The following is an 18,627-nucleotide window of genomic DNA, read 5'->3' on the forward strand; positions in this document are numbered from 1 at the left end:
CAACGCTAAGATCGGTTTTTAACCCTTAAAAAGGTAGAGGCGATTTAGCGGCCACATGCAGTGGCTTTGAAATTCAACCTTATTGTTTTAGTTATAAGTTACAATATCCATTGTAATTATTGAAAATACTGCTAGCTTTAAAAATATTCCTTGTCAGGTTTGTATTCGATGGCTGCTTTTGATTCTGTGGCAATATGCTCCAATAAATGGTGCTCCAATTAAGGGTTAACGAGACGTTTTATGAGGTCTCGTGCGAATTGGGCGTAACTGAATATTTTGGTGGTGTGTGTGACGTGCGAGTGGTGTTGCAGCGGCGAGCTGACGTGGTCGCGCTGCGGCGCCAAGTCGGCGGCGCACCGGCTGCCGCTGGCCGGCGTGCTGGCCGTCGCGCCCGTCGACTGCCCGCCCGCCGGCGCGCCGCTCGGCACCAACAACATCTTCCAAATAGGTAACTCTCACACAACCCGACCCCCGACCGACCGAAACTAACATGTAGATGTATCATTCCGATGTTGGGGCCGCTGCGCGTGACTGCGACATGACGGCCCATTGTGTAACGTTTCCGACTCTCGCGATCACGATTAAGTGACAGTTTTTGTATGTGGAAAATGTCATTGCATATGTATGATCTTAGTGCTTCATATCGTAATAACCAGTGGGTCGCGAGACCCAGTCGCGGTCGCCAACATCGGAATGGTACTCGTACTTTTAATCCCAACCAAGCCTTATTACATTAGAGATTTTGTATGTATACGTTAGAGTAACTACTATACATATATTTCCTTCTCGCTCTAGCATAATTATAGCGTCCTTCAGAATGCCCGACGTTAGCCCAACATGTAGAGTGGACTTGAAGTCGCTGACAAGCGCCAAATACCTTAAGCTTCGCCATTTTTCGCACAAAATGAGTAGTATTGGTTTGCCTATAGTCGAAATAGAAACAATGACGTTGACGAAAAATAATAAAATGTAATATTAGGATGTGTTTATAAATAAATATTCGTAATGAAGTGTTTTCTATTTGAAAAGTACTTTTAGTAAGAGGTTACTTTGGCGCTAAGTTCTAACAACACGGCGGCCACGCCGTACAAAATACGCGTTCTTGAATCTACATAGGCACGACGATGTCTGTACACGCGTCAATGTGTGCGTAAGATACACAGGGTGACTATCGCAAAACCCTAATAAGTGCTACCAAAGACATTTACTGAACGACTTATATGTAGTGGCTTTGATAGTGCAAATAAATGAAATCGTTAATCTTACCTATTTATTTAAACCTACTTAAATGTGTCTGTCTGTGTATTTAAGCAATATACGACTACAAACTTAAACATATTATTCGGTAGGTAGTTATTTCGTGTATTAATCGCGATAATTTCAGAAATCATTATTTATTTAGAAAAAGGAATTAGGTAGGGTACCGTTACCATTTCGCAAAATAATTTCTCCCGAACTTAGTGCCGTGCGGCCGACATACATCGCGTTGCGCATCGGTTGCGCACCCGACTGCTTTCCTGCGGTTTTCCTGCAATCTGCGCTTGAGGGGTGGGGTAACTCGAACCGGTGCGGGGCGGAGCGTGGCCATGCTGTACGTTAGTACTATTATATATTCTGTGGTTCAAACGAACCAAGTTTACCCGATCGTGTTTCGGAACCGGACACTATGTAAGTGTTTGTTGTTTTGTCAGTGCACCGCGAGCGCGTCGTGTTCGTGCAGGCGAGCAACTGCGTGGAGCGCGCCGAGTGGGTGCGGCTGCTGACGGCGCTGTGCCGGCACTCGCCCGCCGCGCCGCCGCACACCGGATACTACGCCGACACCGAGTGGACCTGGTGCGTATACTACTTAAAACTAGTCGAGAAAAAAAAGTTGATGCCTTAGGGTGCCCCCACATGCAGTCGCTAGTCGCTCGTTTGCAGCGATAAATCAGGTCACGTGACCCCATTTTGAAGGTGATTTTGAATTTCCCGAGACTCTAAAAAGTAGCGTCAAGTCGCCGCGTCGAGCAGCAGCGAGAAGATGGCAGTGGTACAAATAAAATAAATTGGAGTGAATTAAAAAAAATAAAAAACAGTGTTTTATGCCGAAATTGAAGAGGTTTTTTTTCCAGCGATAAGCTCAACATTTTCAGCAACGTGACCAGATTTGACACTGGAAACGAGCATCGAGCGATTTCATGTGGCCGCTGCCTTAAGAACAAAAAATTGTATGCTCGAAATGAGCAACTGTTGATACTCTTGTGATATACCATCTTTGTACACAGCTTACAATTAACGAATTACTTACTTATTCTTATTACCACCATACCACGTACACGATTCCCACCGACTTGTCAAAAATTGTATGTATATTATATAGTCTTGTAAGGCTGCGTTTCCACCAGAGATATGCGAGGATTTGTTGTAAGGATTGTGTTTTTTATTAACCAATAGAAATAATTATAATTTATAATATCCTCGCATAGCACAGCTCTGGTGGAAACAGTCAGAAGTCTGTCTTTCTATGTCAGTAACAACCCACACTGCGCAAGTTTTGCTTATGAGACCTACTTTGTATGTAGGTACCTATTTTCGCGCGATTTCAACTCGTACTTAGCCTGCTTCTTTTTCGCTTTGTTACTCCTAGTCGATGTGTTCAATCAAATAATGATATCAAATGAAAGTGAGTCAGCTTTCCGATTCGATGGCACTGTTAGGGCTAACGCATAGATACTAGTTTTGCAATGACTAAACTATGTTTGTGCTAGCCCTTAGGCTCCGTACGCACTATGCAGCTAACCATGCGGTTACTCAAGCGATACTTTGAAGAGGCACGGCACGTTAAAACCGCGTAGTGCGTACGTAGCCTTACGCCTGGTTCACATTATTCCAGTAAAACCGTTCCAGTAGCATGACACTGCGGTGTTCGATCGATCTTGTGCAACTCGTTTGGATTGTGACCCCGGAATGTATCGTTATTGGCACGATTTTACTGGAATAATGTGAATCGGGCATTAGAGTTAGTGTTGTTGTTGGTAGTTGCGGGAGGCGCGAGGCGGAGGCGGAGGGGTGCGGCGGGTGCGAGGCGACGGAGGCGGGCGACCGCGAGACGCTGCGCGGGCCGGCGGCGCTGGCGCTGCGGCTGGACCCCGCGCGCGACCTGCAGCGGCTGCACGCGCTGCTCGTCGCGCACGCGCCCGCGCTCGACGACCGCGCCATCCGCCCGCCCGGTACTGTCTCCTGCTCCTCACACTCATACTATGAATATTAGTTTTATCCCGGAAAATTGCATAGTTCCCGCGGGATACCTATAAACGGATTCTACGCGGACGGACACGGAATTCTACAGACGCGTGGGGTTTCTTCACAGGCGAAATATCACTAGATGGCGTTAATTGAACTAATCACAAACATGACGCAAATAACAGGTTGTCAAACGGATCACATTATAGTAGCGTCAACTGGCCTGTTACAGGTTTCTGTACACCTCTGTCCTTGTGTTTTGTGTCGTCATTGGGGTGATTATTTATGGTGACATCTATCCTATTCAATCAGGTTGTATTTGAATGAAATGGAAAATACCTGCTGCCCACATCATGATGTGGCCTAGCCGGATCTATGAATATCAAAAAACTCTTCTTACCCGACTGGCCGAAGGAGGATTGTTTTATTACTAACTGTATACTTTTGTTTAGAAGAGGGCGCGAGCCCGGAGGAGCGCGAGGCGGCGGCGAGCACGCTGCGCGAGCTGCGCGAGGCTATGTTCAACCTGGAGCACCGCCACCGCGTCTACCAGCGCTCGCTCGCGCGCGAGACCAAATACGGCAGCAAGTCAGTACCCGCTCACTACCTACCTAACAATGACAACTACGACCAATAATCGCTTTAACAACACTTTGTTATCCACTCCGAAATTAGTGTTATTTGCGATTTAGGACGAAACATGCTGATATCGACGATAAGTATATGAACACACATCCTCACCATAATCTTTGTTATGTTATGCAGACAAGCTCCGATCGGTGACGACAACTACCTTCACCTGGCGGGGGCAGGGTCGGGCATGGCGGGCGTGGGCGTGGGCGCGGGCGAGGGCGGCGCCTTCCTGTGGCGCGGCTGGCGCGGGGAGGGCGAGGCGCCCGCGGCCGCGCCCGCGCCGCCGCCGCTCGTCGACCTCGCCTCCAGCACCGAGTCGCTCAAGCTAGCGCGCCACCTCGACGAGCGCTCCTCCGGCAAGTCCAACAAGTCCAGCGGCAGCGGCTACCTCACCATGTCCTGCCTCAAGCAAGAGCCCTCCGAGGACAGCGACAACTCCGGCGGACGGCCCGCGCGCCCACCCAAGCCGGCGCGGCTCTCACCCTCGCGTGCGCCTCTTCCTCCCGAGTGGCCCCCGCTCTGTGAGTACGTCGACGTCGAATTGAAACCTCCCGAAAGACGACCCAAGTCTGATGCCAGCCCACCTAAGCGACCCGACCCGGATGCGTCTTACCGTTGTAAGGAGTACGAGTTGATGATGAATTTCACTAGCCACGGCCGTCCCGAAGGCGAGGAGACGCCGCCGGCCGTGCCGCCGCGGGGCACTCGGCGGCGCGCGCGCGCCACCACCCCAAGCCCACGCCCGCCCCCGCGCCCACCCCCGCCCCTGCGCCCGACTACAGCTCCACCAGCAGCTTGCCGACCGATCTTGATGCCACCCTTGACCATCCTGAACCCAGGCCTGCCAGTAAAAGTGACACGCTTTCAAACGACGACAGCTTGTTAGATGAGCTACAAAGAGACACCTATTGTGTACTCAAAGTGTGCGAAGATGAGCGGGACGATTCCAATGAAATTAGTTGTGAAGAGACTACCACAGACCGCAAGGACAGAGAAGATTACGGAATATTTTCCAGAATTAGTATTCAGCGAAAATCGAATCCTATAAAACCACAAGCGAATCCAATCAAACCATTAAAAACTTCAAATTCTACATCGAATGTTCACGACACGGGATCAAACTCTTCTCGACCGCTCGCAGAACGGTTGACGCCTTTTTTTTTAAAGAAAAAACCTAAACAACCAGAGGAATCACAGTCATCGTCTGGCAAGTGTTCGCGAAAGGAAGATAACCTTATCGGTCGCTTAACGCCGCGGTTCGGCCAATCGCGGCTTTACGGGCGCGGACAATCGCTCGAGCTCGTGCCCTCCGAGACTCGCGCCAAGCGCATCGAACGTTCCGCCACCACCGTCAACGTACCGACCAGACCGATCAATTCATCGATTGTCGCCAATTTCAAGTTCATGAGCCTGCACCGATACGGGGCCCCGGAGGAGGTGCAGTGCCGCACGTTCGTGCGCAGCAGCGAGGCGGAGCTGGGCGCGGCGGGTGCGGGCGGCGCGGCGGGCGCGGGCGGCGCGGCGGGCGCGGGGGGCGCGCCCGACGCCGAGTACGCGGAGGCGTGGCGCGGCGCGCACCCGCCGCTCTTGGCCGCCGCCACCACCGACATCCGGCTGTAGCTGTAACACACGGACTGAGCCCTTCCTCGCGCATGCACCTTCGCTCCTAATGATAAAGGAGGCGATCGTTACGGCACAATTGTAAAGTAAATAAGTAGGCTAGAGATGTATTTATTTCTATTTCTATGATATTTTTTGAACTCCTTTTCGTCGACCTGAAGTGTGTGCCTCCCCTAGTTTGTAGTTTTCTGAAAGAATACTGGTATGGTTAAGTCTAAATGATAGCATTAATACTCAAAAGGTGCCAAGTGTTTTGTTATGTCGCCGGCGGATCCGACTCTCATTCCTGTAGCACGATAATAAGTGGAAATCTTAATGTTGTACTGAAGACTTTTATTGGCGTTCTCATCGCTTCTAATGTTTAACACAAAAGTCTAATTTTGAATCTAGAACTTTTTTTATTAAGTGCCCAAAATACTAAAATTTTCAAAGAAGAAAATAAAGTCGAACCAATTATTTTAAAATACACACTGTGTGTAATGTAATGTATACTGTACGTATATATAATTAATATATTATATAGGTACACGATATCATTTGTTTCTCGTATTTGCCAAAATAAATGAATAAAATGTTTTGATAAAATTAATGGGATATAGTATGACAGTAAGTTTGACAAATAGAAAACGGTCCAAAACGAACTTTTTTCGTAAGATATCGTTGCCATGTTCAAGCATTTCATGTCAAAAAGGTAACGGTTTCCAAAACAATGGCACCTTCGTTTAATTTGCACTTAGTTGTTATTGTCGTACTCTACCCCATCTCTACCCTAGTATCGCGGTTACATATCAACGCAAGGCTGCATGTAGCTGATCACTTTGCTCTGTTGCTGTTTTGGTAAGCGCTGCTCTTGCTCGGTTTGTAGCTGATTTGCCTCCATTTATTATTTATTGTTATGATTTAAGACAGCGGTTCACAAATGTTTTATTGACGGAGCCCTGTTGGAAAACTAATTATTTACCAGAGCCCTAAAACAACTACAAAAGCAATTAATTTGATAGGAGGTTGTACTCTGCAGCCTTACGGTACACCACAAGTATTTATTTTGATTATGGACTTGCGGAGCCCCCGCAGAAGCTTGGCGGACCCCGGGGCTCCGCGGAGCACATTTTGAGAATGGCTGATTTAAGAGAATATGCCATCTAACCCTACAGCTGCCAGTTAAGCTGGAAAGGACAGTTTTACTTTAGGCTTTAATTATTTTGGTAAAATTTTAATATGTAGTTAATTTGTTTCCCTTATTTTTCAATATCAAAATTTTAACAAAGAAGAAGAGAGAAGAAGCTTTAGTCGAAATGACAATTGTGTTGTAATTTGGCCTTTGTTTATAAATAAAAATACTCATTGTTGTCCAGTTTTCCATACTGAGCATATAATACTTTTTTTTTCATTTTGGTTCGTGAGTATTGTGTAAACTTAGATACACACATTTTGATAATAAATATCTCCAACATGCACAAAAATCCTTGCACTAGTCCCAAAATTCATACAGAAAACGGGGGATACGTCTTTTAAAACATATTTTGGGTCTCCTTTAGCATAATTTGTTCCTTGGAGGACTTAAAACCGATCATTAGTCGGGGCATTTAGTTTTTAACAAAGCGAAGTAAAGATCTTATGAACTCGATTGTACTTGTGACCTCGTCAATTGTTTCAAGCAATACTCTTATAATGTTTTGCATGACTAGCCTGTGTACTTAAGAATCGATGTGGCTTAACATAATGTACTGAGTACATGCATTGCATTATGAACTATTCTAAACTTGTGTACGCCGGGCCTTGCATTATGCGTAATAGTACGGCCTTGTAATTTGAGGTAGGAAAACACCATTCTAATAACTATTGACTGACTTTTTCGAATTGACTTGTTAAGGTTCTGTATTTAAATGTAACTTCCTTAAATGGCAGTCAATTTATAGATTTTAATGTCAAATATTATTGTAAAATGCACACTAGCTTAATTAATTTTTAGCAATTTATTAATTCTTTATATAGATGGTTCTGTCAAACGTTAACATTTGGTTTGTAAAACAAAGATTTCGTTTTTATTGTGCCTTGTAGGCCTCTGTTTATGGAGGTATACTTTGATTTAACTATGATGAAATAAAGTTATGTACAAATTAATATTTCACAAAAATATATTATGTTATTTATTTCAACTATTTTCATTTTGTTGAATAAAAACTCCACTCAACACCCATTTTTTATTAGATAAGACTTTATTTTTCAAAACACAGGCACACACAAACAGAAAAGATATAAGATATAAACATCAACGTACACGTCCGTCATATAGGTAGTCACAAAACAGATAGGTTAGTTATTATTAATTTATATTTCCATTCTTCCCGTTTCATTCTCAACAATAAATCCAACAACTAGATACCGATTACCGAGTGCCACTACCACAATAGTTTTTTGTGCATAAGCCATAGTTGACAACCCAAAGAGTATTAGTACCTATTGACAACCCTAGTTACCGCCGAGCCACAGTGTAAAAAAATGTATAGTGGTTAATGTTCTTTGTCTGAGCGCGAAATGCCGACAATCGGCTAGACACTGGAAATGTATCAGGGTTGTCACAAAAAAGTAATATGCAAGTACGTTCCTATAATAAGGTATGTATAAATTAATGTGGGTATAATTATGTACCTGCATTAATTACTGCCTATAGTCCATTCAAGATAACATTGGACTCTAGAAGGTCACAGAAGAAGGGGTTCATAACATTTTTTTTGAAGTCGTAATAATGATGATGATGATGAATAAAAAAAGTAATACGATGAAGTCGTAATTTTGTTTGTTTGTAAGTAGATATATTATTACTTAATATCGATGCCTTAGTTCACACTTATACCGAGTCGCGATTGTCGGGTATTATAAAGCGAATTGCCGCGCGGCGTTGGCGTTCTGCTGGGCTACTCCGAAACTCGAAGTTCGTGTCGTGCGGTCCCTCTGACACTTACACTGTTTGATGCGAGAGCGAGAGGGACCGCACGACACGAACTTCGAGTTTCGGAGTAGCCCTGCTGTTTCTTTTTGATAATGCCGCCACAGATGCCGCCTAGCAAGCAACCGCTCTAGGGATGCACGATACTATTGTATCGATACCTTGGATCGATTCGGATCGCGATTATGCGATACGATACTGGGATTGTATCGAATGGCTTCGATACTACGATCCTCTAAATATCGTATCGAATATGGAATCAATCAAATCAAGCGATTCTCTTTTAAATTAAGTAACTTTTTTTTTGTAATATACATATATAATTAGGTCCATCATATTTGTAGTTTCGGGGAAAATAGAAAATATCTAGAAACATCAATTTTCAAATCGTAGGCTATTTAGAAATAATAATCTTGATAAGCAGCTTCGATTTCTTCGATTTATTTGGTAGAGCCTTGTGGCTAAAAACATATTATACTAGCACAGAAAGTAAAACTATTAAAATAGATATTTAACAAAATGCTGTCACAGTGCTGAATACAATACGAATCAAATGAATTAGCGAGGTGAAGGTGTCAGCTATCCAATTCTAAACTAAAAGAAACTTACCCACCTATAAAAATAGTCATAATTAATAGGTACTCTTATTCCTTTGATTCCTTAGTCGAAAATTTATGCCGAACCGCGCCAGCGCTATTGTAATACGAGATGTGTATAAACGTTTTAAAAGGTACCCGTCCCATAAGTATTTTATTCAATACCTAAGCAATGGTTGAGATAATATCATGGAGATAATCAAAAATAGTGACTATAAGTACTTGTTTTTTTTTTTTTTTATTCGATTGGATGGCAAACGAGCAAGTGGGTCTCCTGATGGTAGGAGATCACCACCGCCCATAAACATCTGCAACACCAGGGGTATTGCAGACGCGTTGCCAACCTAGAGGCCTAAGATGGGATACCTCACGTGCCAGTAATTTCACCGGCTGTTTTACTCTCCACGCCGAAACACAACAGTGCAAGCACTGCTAAGCGCTGCTGCTGTTATGTGATAAGAAATTAGGTGTCATCGGTTTCCGATCCGTTTAATTCGATACTGGCAGTTTTGTATCGATCCAAGCAAAAATTGGATTCTTATGTATCGATACAAAAGATCGATGTATCGTATGATGTTGTATCGATACTTGAAAATATCGGATCGGATCGTGAAACCCTAAACCGCTCACACACAGTCTGCGCCGCGCGCCGTCGGAGGCTTTTTGGCAACCGTGTAGTGTAGCATCCCCTTTATTGTCTAAAAGTTCCTCGTGAACATTTTTTTTAATACTTAGGTAGTAGTTAATTACGTACACTTAACGGACAGAGCGGGGGATTTTATTTTACGTAATTTATGGAATCTCAATTGTCCATCATTACGGCTGTACGACGTTGACATACAGCCGTATACTTCACATGCACAACGCATGTATAATAAATTGGCCACTCCTGTATCGGAACAATAAATTATTAAATTATATTCACGAAAAATTGCGACACCCTTCGCAGCTAGTACCATCGCGCACTGAACGACGGGTGCACGGGGCGCCCGCGGGGCCACGCCCCTCTCCCCCGCACCGCACCTCATCATTGCTCTGTCTAGACGGCCGAGTTTAGTGACTTTAAGTTCTTAAGACTTTGCCACTTTGGCCGAGCGTAGGTATGATGAAGTACATACATACATTATTTCATAATATATTACTTAGACGAATACTTGAAGGGTAGGCTTTATTAATTTCTCAATGGCAACACCGAGTCACTAAGTAGTCTGTGGTGCTCGCTCATTCTCATTCATCTTTGTTCATTCACTACAGCGGGGGATTACTACGAAATTCGAAAATCGAAGTTTGTGTCGTTCCGTCCCTCTGACACTTACTATTTAATACGAGAGTGAGAAGGCCGATAAGATACGAACTTCAAATTTCGGAGTAGGTCCTCTGACTACACTGCTAGATAAAGAGATAACCGCAATAAATATCACTTGGCTGGCTTGGCTTTAGATGAAATCCCAAACCACTTGGATGGAAGTCGCTAAGTGTTGATATTATATGTGCCCTGCTGCCCTATTAATTTAAAACACCTAGTCAAACAAAACGCACTATATAGAACTGACAGTGTAACTAACTAAATAAACTCCTTGGTTGTACGATATTTTAATAAGTAATAACCTCAACGATGGCTGATTCAGTAAATATGTCATTAGGTAAGTTCTATTTTGAGATTGTATTAAAAAAAATACTTATTTTTGAACATTTCTGAATAGTTTATTATAAAATCCCACGGCAATAAATGACTTAAAATTATTTACCGCCAATTCATGCCGCGCCATTCAGTAATGACGTGCTTATAAAATTTGTGTAAATAACAACGTATGGTTAGGTTGAGATCGCATAAAGAATTATTTTATATTACTTTTGTGGAGATATATGTGACGTCGATGGCCAAAGATCGTCCATTTGTTCCGGTTTTGAGGTACCTACCCATCCAGATTTTAAGGAAGGTGACTAGATTACGGAGTATCCCTTATAGTAGTCTGTGACTAGGTTATCCCGCTATCGCCATTTACCTCATCGCTGCCATCTATCTTGTGGCATCCAGTCTGTGGCTGTCTGTCTGTCTGGAGCTATGCTAGCTAGGCCCTCTGGGCACATCCCCAAGGGTTAGCATCCTCAAGATTACAGTAGCTAAAAGTGATGCCTGAAAAAGCTTTGCAATCTGACACTTCTCAGTATGAACCTAGTATGAAAACATTTAGGGGCTGTTTCACCATCCATTGATTAGTGTTAACTGACGGTTAAATGTGAGGCTGTGAGCTGTCTCTATTTGTTTTGTTCGAATAGACGGAGACGGCATCACATTTAACCGTCAGTTAACAGTTATCAATGGATGGTGAAACAGCCCCTTAATATGACAGATATGGAAAAACTATAAAAATGTGTGCAAAATGGTGAAATCATGGCCCATCTACATCTTTTAAAATAGGAAGAAGTGCTTAGTATTTAAATAAAGTGCAGTTGACAATATATATTTTTAGGCTGCCTTTCCACCAGAGATATGCTAGGATGCGTTGCAAGGAATGTGTATGTCATGAACCAGTAGTAATACTTCATTTACCTATCCTCGCTCTATTGAGCTGTTTCCACTAGAGCTGTGCTGAGTGAGGATCTATGGTGTGGATTGAGTAGGCAGTACCTACTGCTGTCTACCCTGCTGTTCCTGCTGCTGCGGTGCAAACCACCATTTGCCTACCCTGGAACTGACCAAATGCACGCCAATGGTGAGGATAGGCAAAGGAAGTGTTTCGATTGGTTTATGACAAACACATTCCCTGCAACACATCCTCGCACATATCTGGTGGAATCGCAGCCTTGTCCATTACGTTGTTATTGTTAAATACTAGGGATGGGCCGAATATTCATTTTATATTTGGTATTCAGCAGGTTTACCGAATATTGGTATTCGGCTAAATAACCGAATGTTCAGCAAAATGGTACTCTAACTTTTTACTGTATTGAGCTATGTCTGAGTTGATGTTAAATGTGTTATTTTTATGAAGTACAATCAGGCTTTATGTTATGTTAAAAGAATCTTGTTAAAAGAGACTTTTGAAATAATAACCAAAACCAACCCATGTGTTGAAGTTTTACTATTTACTAGATGATGCAAGAACAACATCGGCTACAGCGGGGGTAGCGGGCGGGAGGGTTAGGCTTCCATCCGTGTGCTTTGCAACAATAAGTTCAGACTTGTATTTTTTATGTAAAGGAATCAATTATACCGAATATTTGGTTTGGTAAAAGTTTTGCCGAACATTCGGCCGAATATTCGTATTCGGTGAAACCCGTGTTTGGCCCATTTCTATTAAATACTGGAGGAAAAAACATTATAATAAATATTAAACATTATAGTAAATATTTTGTGACCCAAAGCTTAGTTGGTGAGCATGAATCCAAAAGAAGGGTTTGCTTTATCTAGTTCATTGAAACATGTCCAGTCAAGTGCAAAGATATAGACACGGCCAAAGTTACAAAAATATGTATACACAACCTTAATGTTAAGTGCATAAAGTTATGTATACATATTTTTGTAACTTCGGCCGTGTCAATATCTTTGCACTTGGCTGTACATGTATAATATTTGCAGATGATATAATAAGAGCGGGCAGATCACGCGGTAGAGGTGGTTCAGGCGTGCGCGGGCGAGGGCGCGGCGGCGGGACAGGGCGCGGTCGCGGGCGGGGCATCCGCCGCGGACGCTCCCAGACTCGCACCACCACCCCGGATTCACAGCTAGGGCGAGCAGGTTCGCGAGCCCGCTCGCGGTCGCGCTCGCGCTCGCAGGCAGAAGCGCGCGGGGGCGGCGGCGGCCGGGCGCGCGGGCGAGGGGCCGCGGGCGCCGCGCGCCGTCCCGCGCCCGCTCCCGCTCCCGCTCGCGCCAGCCAGGCCGCTCCGCTTCCCGTGCTCGGTCCGCATCGCGCTCACGCTCACAGCTCAGAGGACAGACCCCAGTACAAAACCCATTATTCCGAGGTACATACAGCACATTTACCTTTTCCTTTTAACCTCTCTAAAAACTATATTTGTCCACACATGCGAAACGCTCAGAAAACCAGAATTTATCATTCCATGGAATAACGTAATTACTAAAAGTTATTTCAGTCTTCAGAATACTCTTAAAAATTACAGAAGTACCTATACAAACCTGCATTTCCTATCTTACCTTGTTGCTAGACTTATTTCCAAAAGTCTGTTCTTATTCGTCACATAGATTTATAATCAGGTTTATAATAAGAGCTTCTATGCAAAATTTTAACCTTCTGGGTCAGGGGTTAGGTTCGGCGTTGATAAGTAAGTCAATCAATTAGTCAGAACTTTTCTTTTTATTAACCCCCGACGCAAAAAGAGGGGTGTTATAAGTTTGACCGCTATGTGTGTCTGTCTGTCTGTCTGTGGCACCGTAGCTCTTAAACGGGTACACCAATTTGAATGCGGTTTTTTTTATTGAAAGCAGGTTTTCTAGCGCTGGTTGTTAGACATGTTTTATCAAAATCGGTTCAGCCGTTTTTAGATATTGAACTTTGAAGTGACAAAGTCAGGGGTTTTCCCACTTTCGTTGGTTAGGTTATGTGCTTATAATATAATAAGCAAACTATGCGAAAAAAGTAGCTGTATGTTTTTTTATTGCTGATTTCACTTATTCATCCTTCCTGTCAAATGGCCGACAGTTAAGTATACTCTGTTCGTATTAACGCAATCGTTTTTGTGTTTGCAGCAGGAGGGCCTCAAGGCCGCCGCTCGCGCTCCATCCCGAAAGTGCGAGGAGACATCCACAGCAGACTCGGCGTCGCCACCCGCAGAGGGCTGGCCGTCAACGTCGGCAAACCTCTAGCGCTTGCCAAAAGGGGGATTTCGAAACGTGGTCGAGGCTTGACCACTCGCAATAGATATAGTATGGTGGGACTTAGATCTGATCAAATCCTGAAGGAGCAACGTCAGAATTTGCTATTTCAAAATAATGTTATTAGATCTCAAACTTTTACACGGTCAAGGAATAATTCACTTTCTAGAAATAATTCACGCTCTAGAAATAACTCTCGTTCTAGGAATAACTCTCTTTCTAGAAATAATACATTTAACTCACCAACTCAGTTAACCGTCAGCGTGGCTAACGACTTAGCTAAACGACGACGTCGTAATAGCAGTGGTAACACTAGCTATCTAAATGAACAAAGTCTCGTCCAGTTAACTAATCAATTAGGCGGCTACAGAAAACGAGGTGGCCCAGGAAGCGTGAACTCCGTTGGGTCCACTCGGTCGAACAGGTCCAACAAGTCCACCGGCAGCGGGCGGGCGCGCGCTCGCGGCCGCGGTCGGGGGCGCGCGCGCGGTCGTGGCGTCAGCGGCAGATTTTCAGTCAAACCGGTTCTAAATGCAAAACTTCAAAAAGAAATAGCAGCCATTCAGGGGAAAGCTTCAAACCAGAACCAGGCCGTGGCCGGCGAATCGCCGGCTGGCATAAACTGCACGCCCACGCCAGCGAGTACAACTCAAACCTTGCATCAAAGATTCGCTAGTTCATGAGCATTTTTGTTTTATTGTAGTTTTTATTTGAGTTAACAGTTTTAATTATGATTATGATAATCCTGAGTCCACGGAATTAAAGTCGTCAATAATGATAAAGTTAATTAAGGTTATGTATGATACACTTATCGACTGCATTGGATCGGCACCGTCTGAACTCGAGCCTCGAGCCAGTATTCTTAGGCTGAAAGTCGATTCTTAACAGCATTCAAATGGTCACCGCGCTTATTACGTTGGCTCGCTGCGGTAGTTTAGTTTCACATCCACGAGGGCGCGTGGATCGACGGGGGCCACATTCGGACACACCTCCCGCGAACGCCCCGCCACTTGCCTTCAAACTATTGCACGTCGACAATAGCTAACTTTGACCGCTAGTTATCAATCAGCCGACGTCTCGCCATAAGTGCGATGTCGATCTGATTGCCGGCCAGGCGGTAGCGATTCGTTGCCGCGCCTATGTGTTTGCGATACGATAACCTAAAACGTCTTCTATAAACCGATTTTTTGATAGACCGAATTACAAACTAAAACCATTATTATTGTCCAGAAAAAAATATAGGCTTCATGTAATAAAATGCCCATAACCCTCCCAATATCAGGATTTTTTGTCCGATTTATTTTTTGTTTACTATTTCAACAAACATAATATAAAGGGTGTCGCAAAAAGGACGCAAGATTTAAAATAGATGAAAAACACTTTTTTTTTCGTTATAATATATTTGTATATAAAATCTTGAAATACATAAAAAAGGATTATTTGTGGAATAATACGTCAGGCAAATGCCCTCCTCGGCTTTGCTGGCACATACGCACTCTTTTGTCAAAATTTTCTATGACCATTTTGCATAGATGCGGCTGAATTTCTCCAATGCAGCGTCGAATTTCCTCTTTTAAAGCATTGCCATTTGAACGGCTTATTTTTGGACGACCAGTGGAATGAACATCATGAATTGATCCACTCTCCCTGAATTTTGCAACCGCTCTGCTCACAGTTGATGAAATCAAGTTTTGCACGGAATTTTCGAACCGTACACGCCAAACTTCTCTTTCGTAAAACCCGCCATTTTTACAAACCCTAAACATTCAGCTGTCAAATAGTTTCTTTTTAGGGTTGCCAGCACTAGAATACAAAAATAGCGGCAAATTTAAATCTTGCGTCCTCTTTGGGACACCCGATAGTATAAAAAGAAACGATAAAAACTTATTTTTCTGTATCATACCGTTAATAAAACGAAATGAGAAAAGAGTAGATGGGGCTGGGAATCTAACCCAGTTACTCAGTTTGCGAATTACTGGGAAACTGGAATATCTTGGGCACTATCTGTGTGCGTGTTTATATGACATGGGCCCAATTGCAAAACAAATTACAAGCAAATAGTATTAGTGCCTTTCAATACAAAATCGCTAATACTATAAGCTTGCAATTTGTTATGCAATTGGGCCATACAATATCTATAGGACATTATACTGCTCACCTTGAAAAAAGCTCTTTTCAATCGATAGATCACTATTAATCTCTGAAATTTTACTTTCCGATTTTAGTTTTTATTTGTACTGTAGTTTTCTGATTTTTCTATTATAGTTTCATTGCCTTGAAAGCATAAAACCCACAAAATTTTGGTTAATAGGACGGAGAAAGACAAACGGTTAAAACAATACTGGGTTGCTTTTTTCACCTCTCTTTAGTATAAATTCCTTGCTGATGGTTTTGACGTTCGTTAAATAAATAAATAAAAACACTCGTCGTTTCTGAGTGCGGCTAAAAGTACAGTCGCCGACATTCTTAAACAACCGTTCCTGGACCTGATTGCAAGAATTACTTACAACGTGATAAATGTACGCTGATTGACAATTATTGGGTTGATGTTTATATTTTGGAATTTCTGACCTTGACTGTACTATAGGAATGAAGTAAGTATTAATTTTTAGGAATTACATTAATGCAATAACTTTCGACGAATTTCCATAAGCGTTTTACTAACGATTGACTGTAATTTATATTTGCAGCGCTCAGAGATGTCTATTTCTTTTGAATGGAACTTGAATTTGCTCCATTAAATAAGAATACTTCTACAGGACTAAATATTAATATAATACTCCCTGGGTACACCATTAATAAAAGAACATGTTAGCATCCAAAGTTGCTGCACATTTTTGCACCTTGTCGATTTATAGTCTCGCCTATGTAACGCCTTACAAGATAGACAAATAATACTCAAAAGGTTTAGGTAATTGACTAATGGGGGAATTTCAATATAAGACAAATAATTGACGTTTTGTTTACATTTAGTTAATTATCTAGACCTTTCAAGTACATATAGTTAATGCGCCAAAGCAAAATAATGATTTGCGAGACATGACCAGGGAATGATGGAGTTAAGTTACTTTAAGTACATTTTGGTTTGTAAGATTAGGAAGTAAATATGAATCTTGTAAGATACTCTTATAAAATAATGATTTTACCTTAATTGTTATATCGCCTAACTTTATACTAATGTTTTTATTATATTACCTCCTCCAGAAAATAATTTCTAACTGACCATTAAAGATAATTAGCTATTGCTGATATTTAGCAAGCTAAAACGGTTTGGGCTTTTCTTACAGTTCCGTCAGACCTGATCAGTTAATGTTATTGGTCGAATAGGTACGGTAATAATATAATGCTTTAGTGGGCATTTTTGCAATCTTGCTCCAACAAAATCATGTGTAACAATATCCATATTATTTCAAAAACTGCCACCCGAATGCTAAAAATATGAGTACGATATGTATGAATAACTTTACATTTGAAACTTAAGCTACCTTGAGACCCTAATTTAAGCGGATTTAATTAAGCTTGTCAAATTGTAAGATATACATATGTAAATAATAATTGTAGCAATTTATCTTACGGTATTTTTGGGCTTTTACAGAATGTTCCTTTTCTTTGTATTAAAGACTACAAAAAGTAGTCATCGCCACCCATGGACCTACCATTTTGACTTTGAATGCGTTGTCGGCCTTATATGATATAGCCTTTTCTGACGCGAGTTCTTAAGCGATATATTAAATATACTGCATCAGCATCGCATCGTCATCTGAAGAATTATCAATAAAATTAAATGCTATTAGGTATATAATCGATAAATCCATATTTTCACTTTTAGACACCTGTACACCTGAAATTGTGCTCTTGCTAAGACAGCAACGAGTATAATGATTGATTATATTACATATCTACGTTTTAAAATAGGGGAATAAGACTGGCGCACGTACAGACCAACAATGAAGTGATCCTATAACAAACTGTTCCGTTTCATTCCTTCTGAGTTATGGTGCCCTAAAATAAAACTGATTTTATAGTTTGGATTTTTTTTCCGCCTGTTCAGTGCGAACGGCTGTGGAAAAATATCTCATTGCTTATTACGCGAGGATAAATAAAATATCTGCAATTTAATAATATAACAAAAGGACAGGCCCTGCTAATCTCAATAAATTCATAGGATTGATTTGTTTAATTCAGCGAATGTCGTCAATATTATGTAAAAAGCTTGTGTCTGAAAATTTATAAATTAACTACGTAGTTTCTTTGTGACATAAAACACGTTTCATTGTTTTGTTACTTTCTTACCGATTTTCAGATACGAATTTTAAGTCCTTACTGAATAGTGACGATGCTATTGATAAAACAATGACCTTTTTTATGATTGCTTAATGTTTGTGTAATGTTTCGTGTTAATACAGTTATTTTTGAAAACCGTCTTCTTTTACATAGCTCACCCTCCCTCCCGACCCGTGGTCCAACTACTATGTCCAACTGGTTGTACCACGGGAACGTAACTACCCTATGATAAGCTATTATGCAATGCAATCTTTGTTTTGTGGTATGGAAAATGCACCATATGCATATATGGACGATACCCAGTAAAACCCACAGGAATTCTCTCGTTGCTATTGTGAAACGCCACGGGAGCACGAAGTGACACTGCGACGCCCACTGGCCGCCTGGGGACGTGGCTCTTCACGTCGCCACCGTGTGTGCAATTCAGGTTCGGTTCCCCGCCCTCCCCTGCTTGTGCCGGATTATTTATAGAGGATTACTCCTCG

The 18,627-nt window shown here is 42.4% G+C and overlaps 1 protein-coding gene and 1 pseudogene across 1 annotated transcript in view; both read left to right on the forward strand.

The window, feature by feature from the left end:
- Positions 1-7,634, forward strand: part of RasGAP1 (Ras GTPase activating protein 1) — a 44,806-nt gene extending 37,172 nt beyond the window's left edge. Inside the window, 6 exon segments of the mRNA XM_074090141.1 lie at positions 312-448; positions 1,692-1,833; positions 3,019-3,209; positions 3,678-3,810; positions 3,988-4,556; positions 4,559-7,634. Coding sequence (XP_073946242.1) covers positions 312-448; positions 1,692-1,833; positions 3,019-3,209; positions 3,678-3,810; positions 3,988-4,556; positions 4,559-5,475 — 2,089 coding nt within the window. The 3' untranslated portion in view covers positions 5,476-7,634.
- Positions 7,635-10,281: 2,647 nt separating this feature from the next.
- On the forward strand, positions 10,282-18,277 carry LOC141429826 (uncharacterized; annotated as a pseudogene).
- Positions 18,278-18,627: the final 350 nt, after the last annotated feature.

The sequence above is a fragment of the Choristoneura fumiferana genome, chromosome Z (genome assembly GCF_025370935.1).
Source record: "Choristoneura fumiferana chromosome Z, NRCan_CFum_1, whole genome shotgun sequence".
Taxonomy (NCBI): domain Eukaryota; kingdom Metazoa; phylum Arthropoda; class Insecta; order Lepidoptera; family Tortricidae; genus Choristoneura; species Choristoneura fumiferana.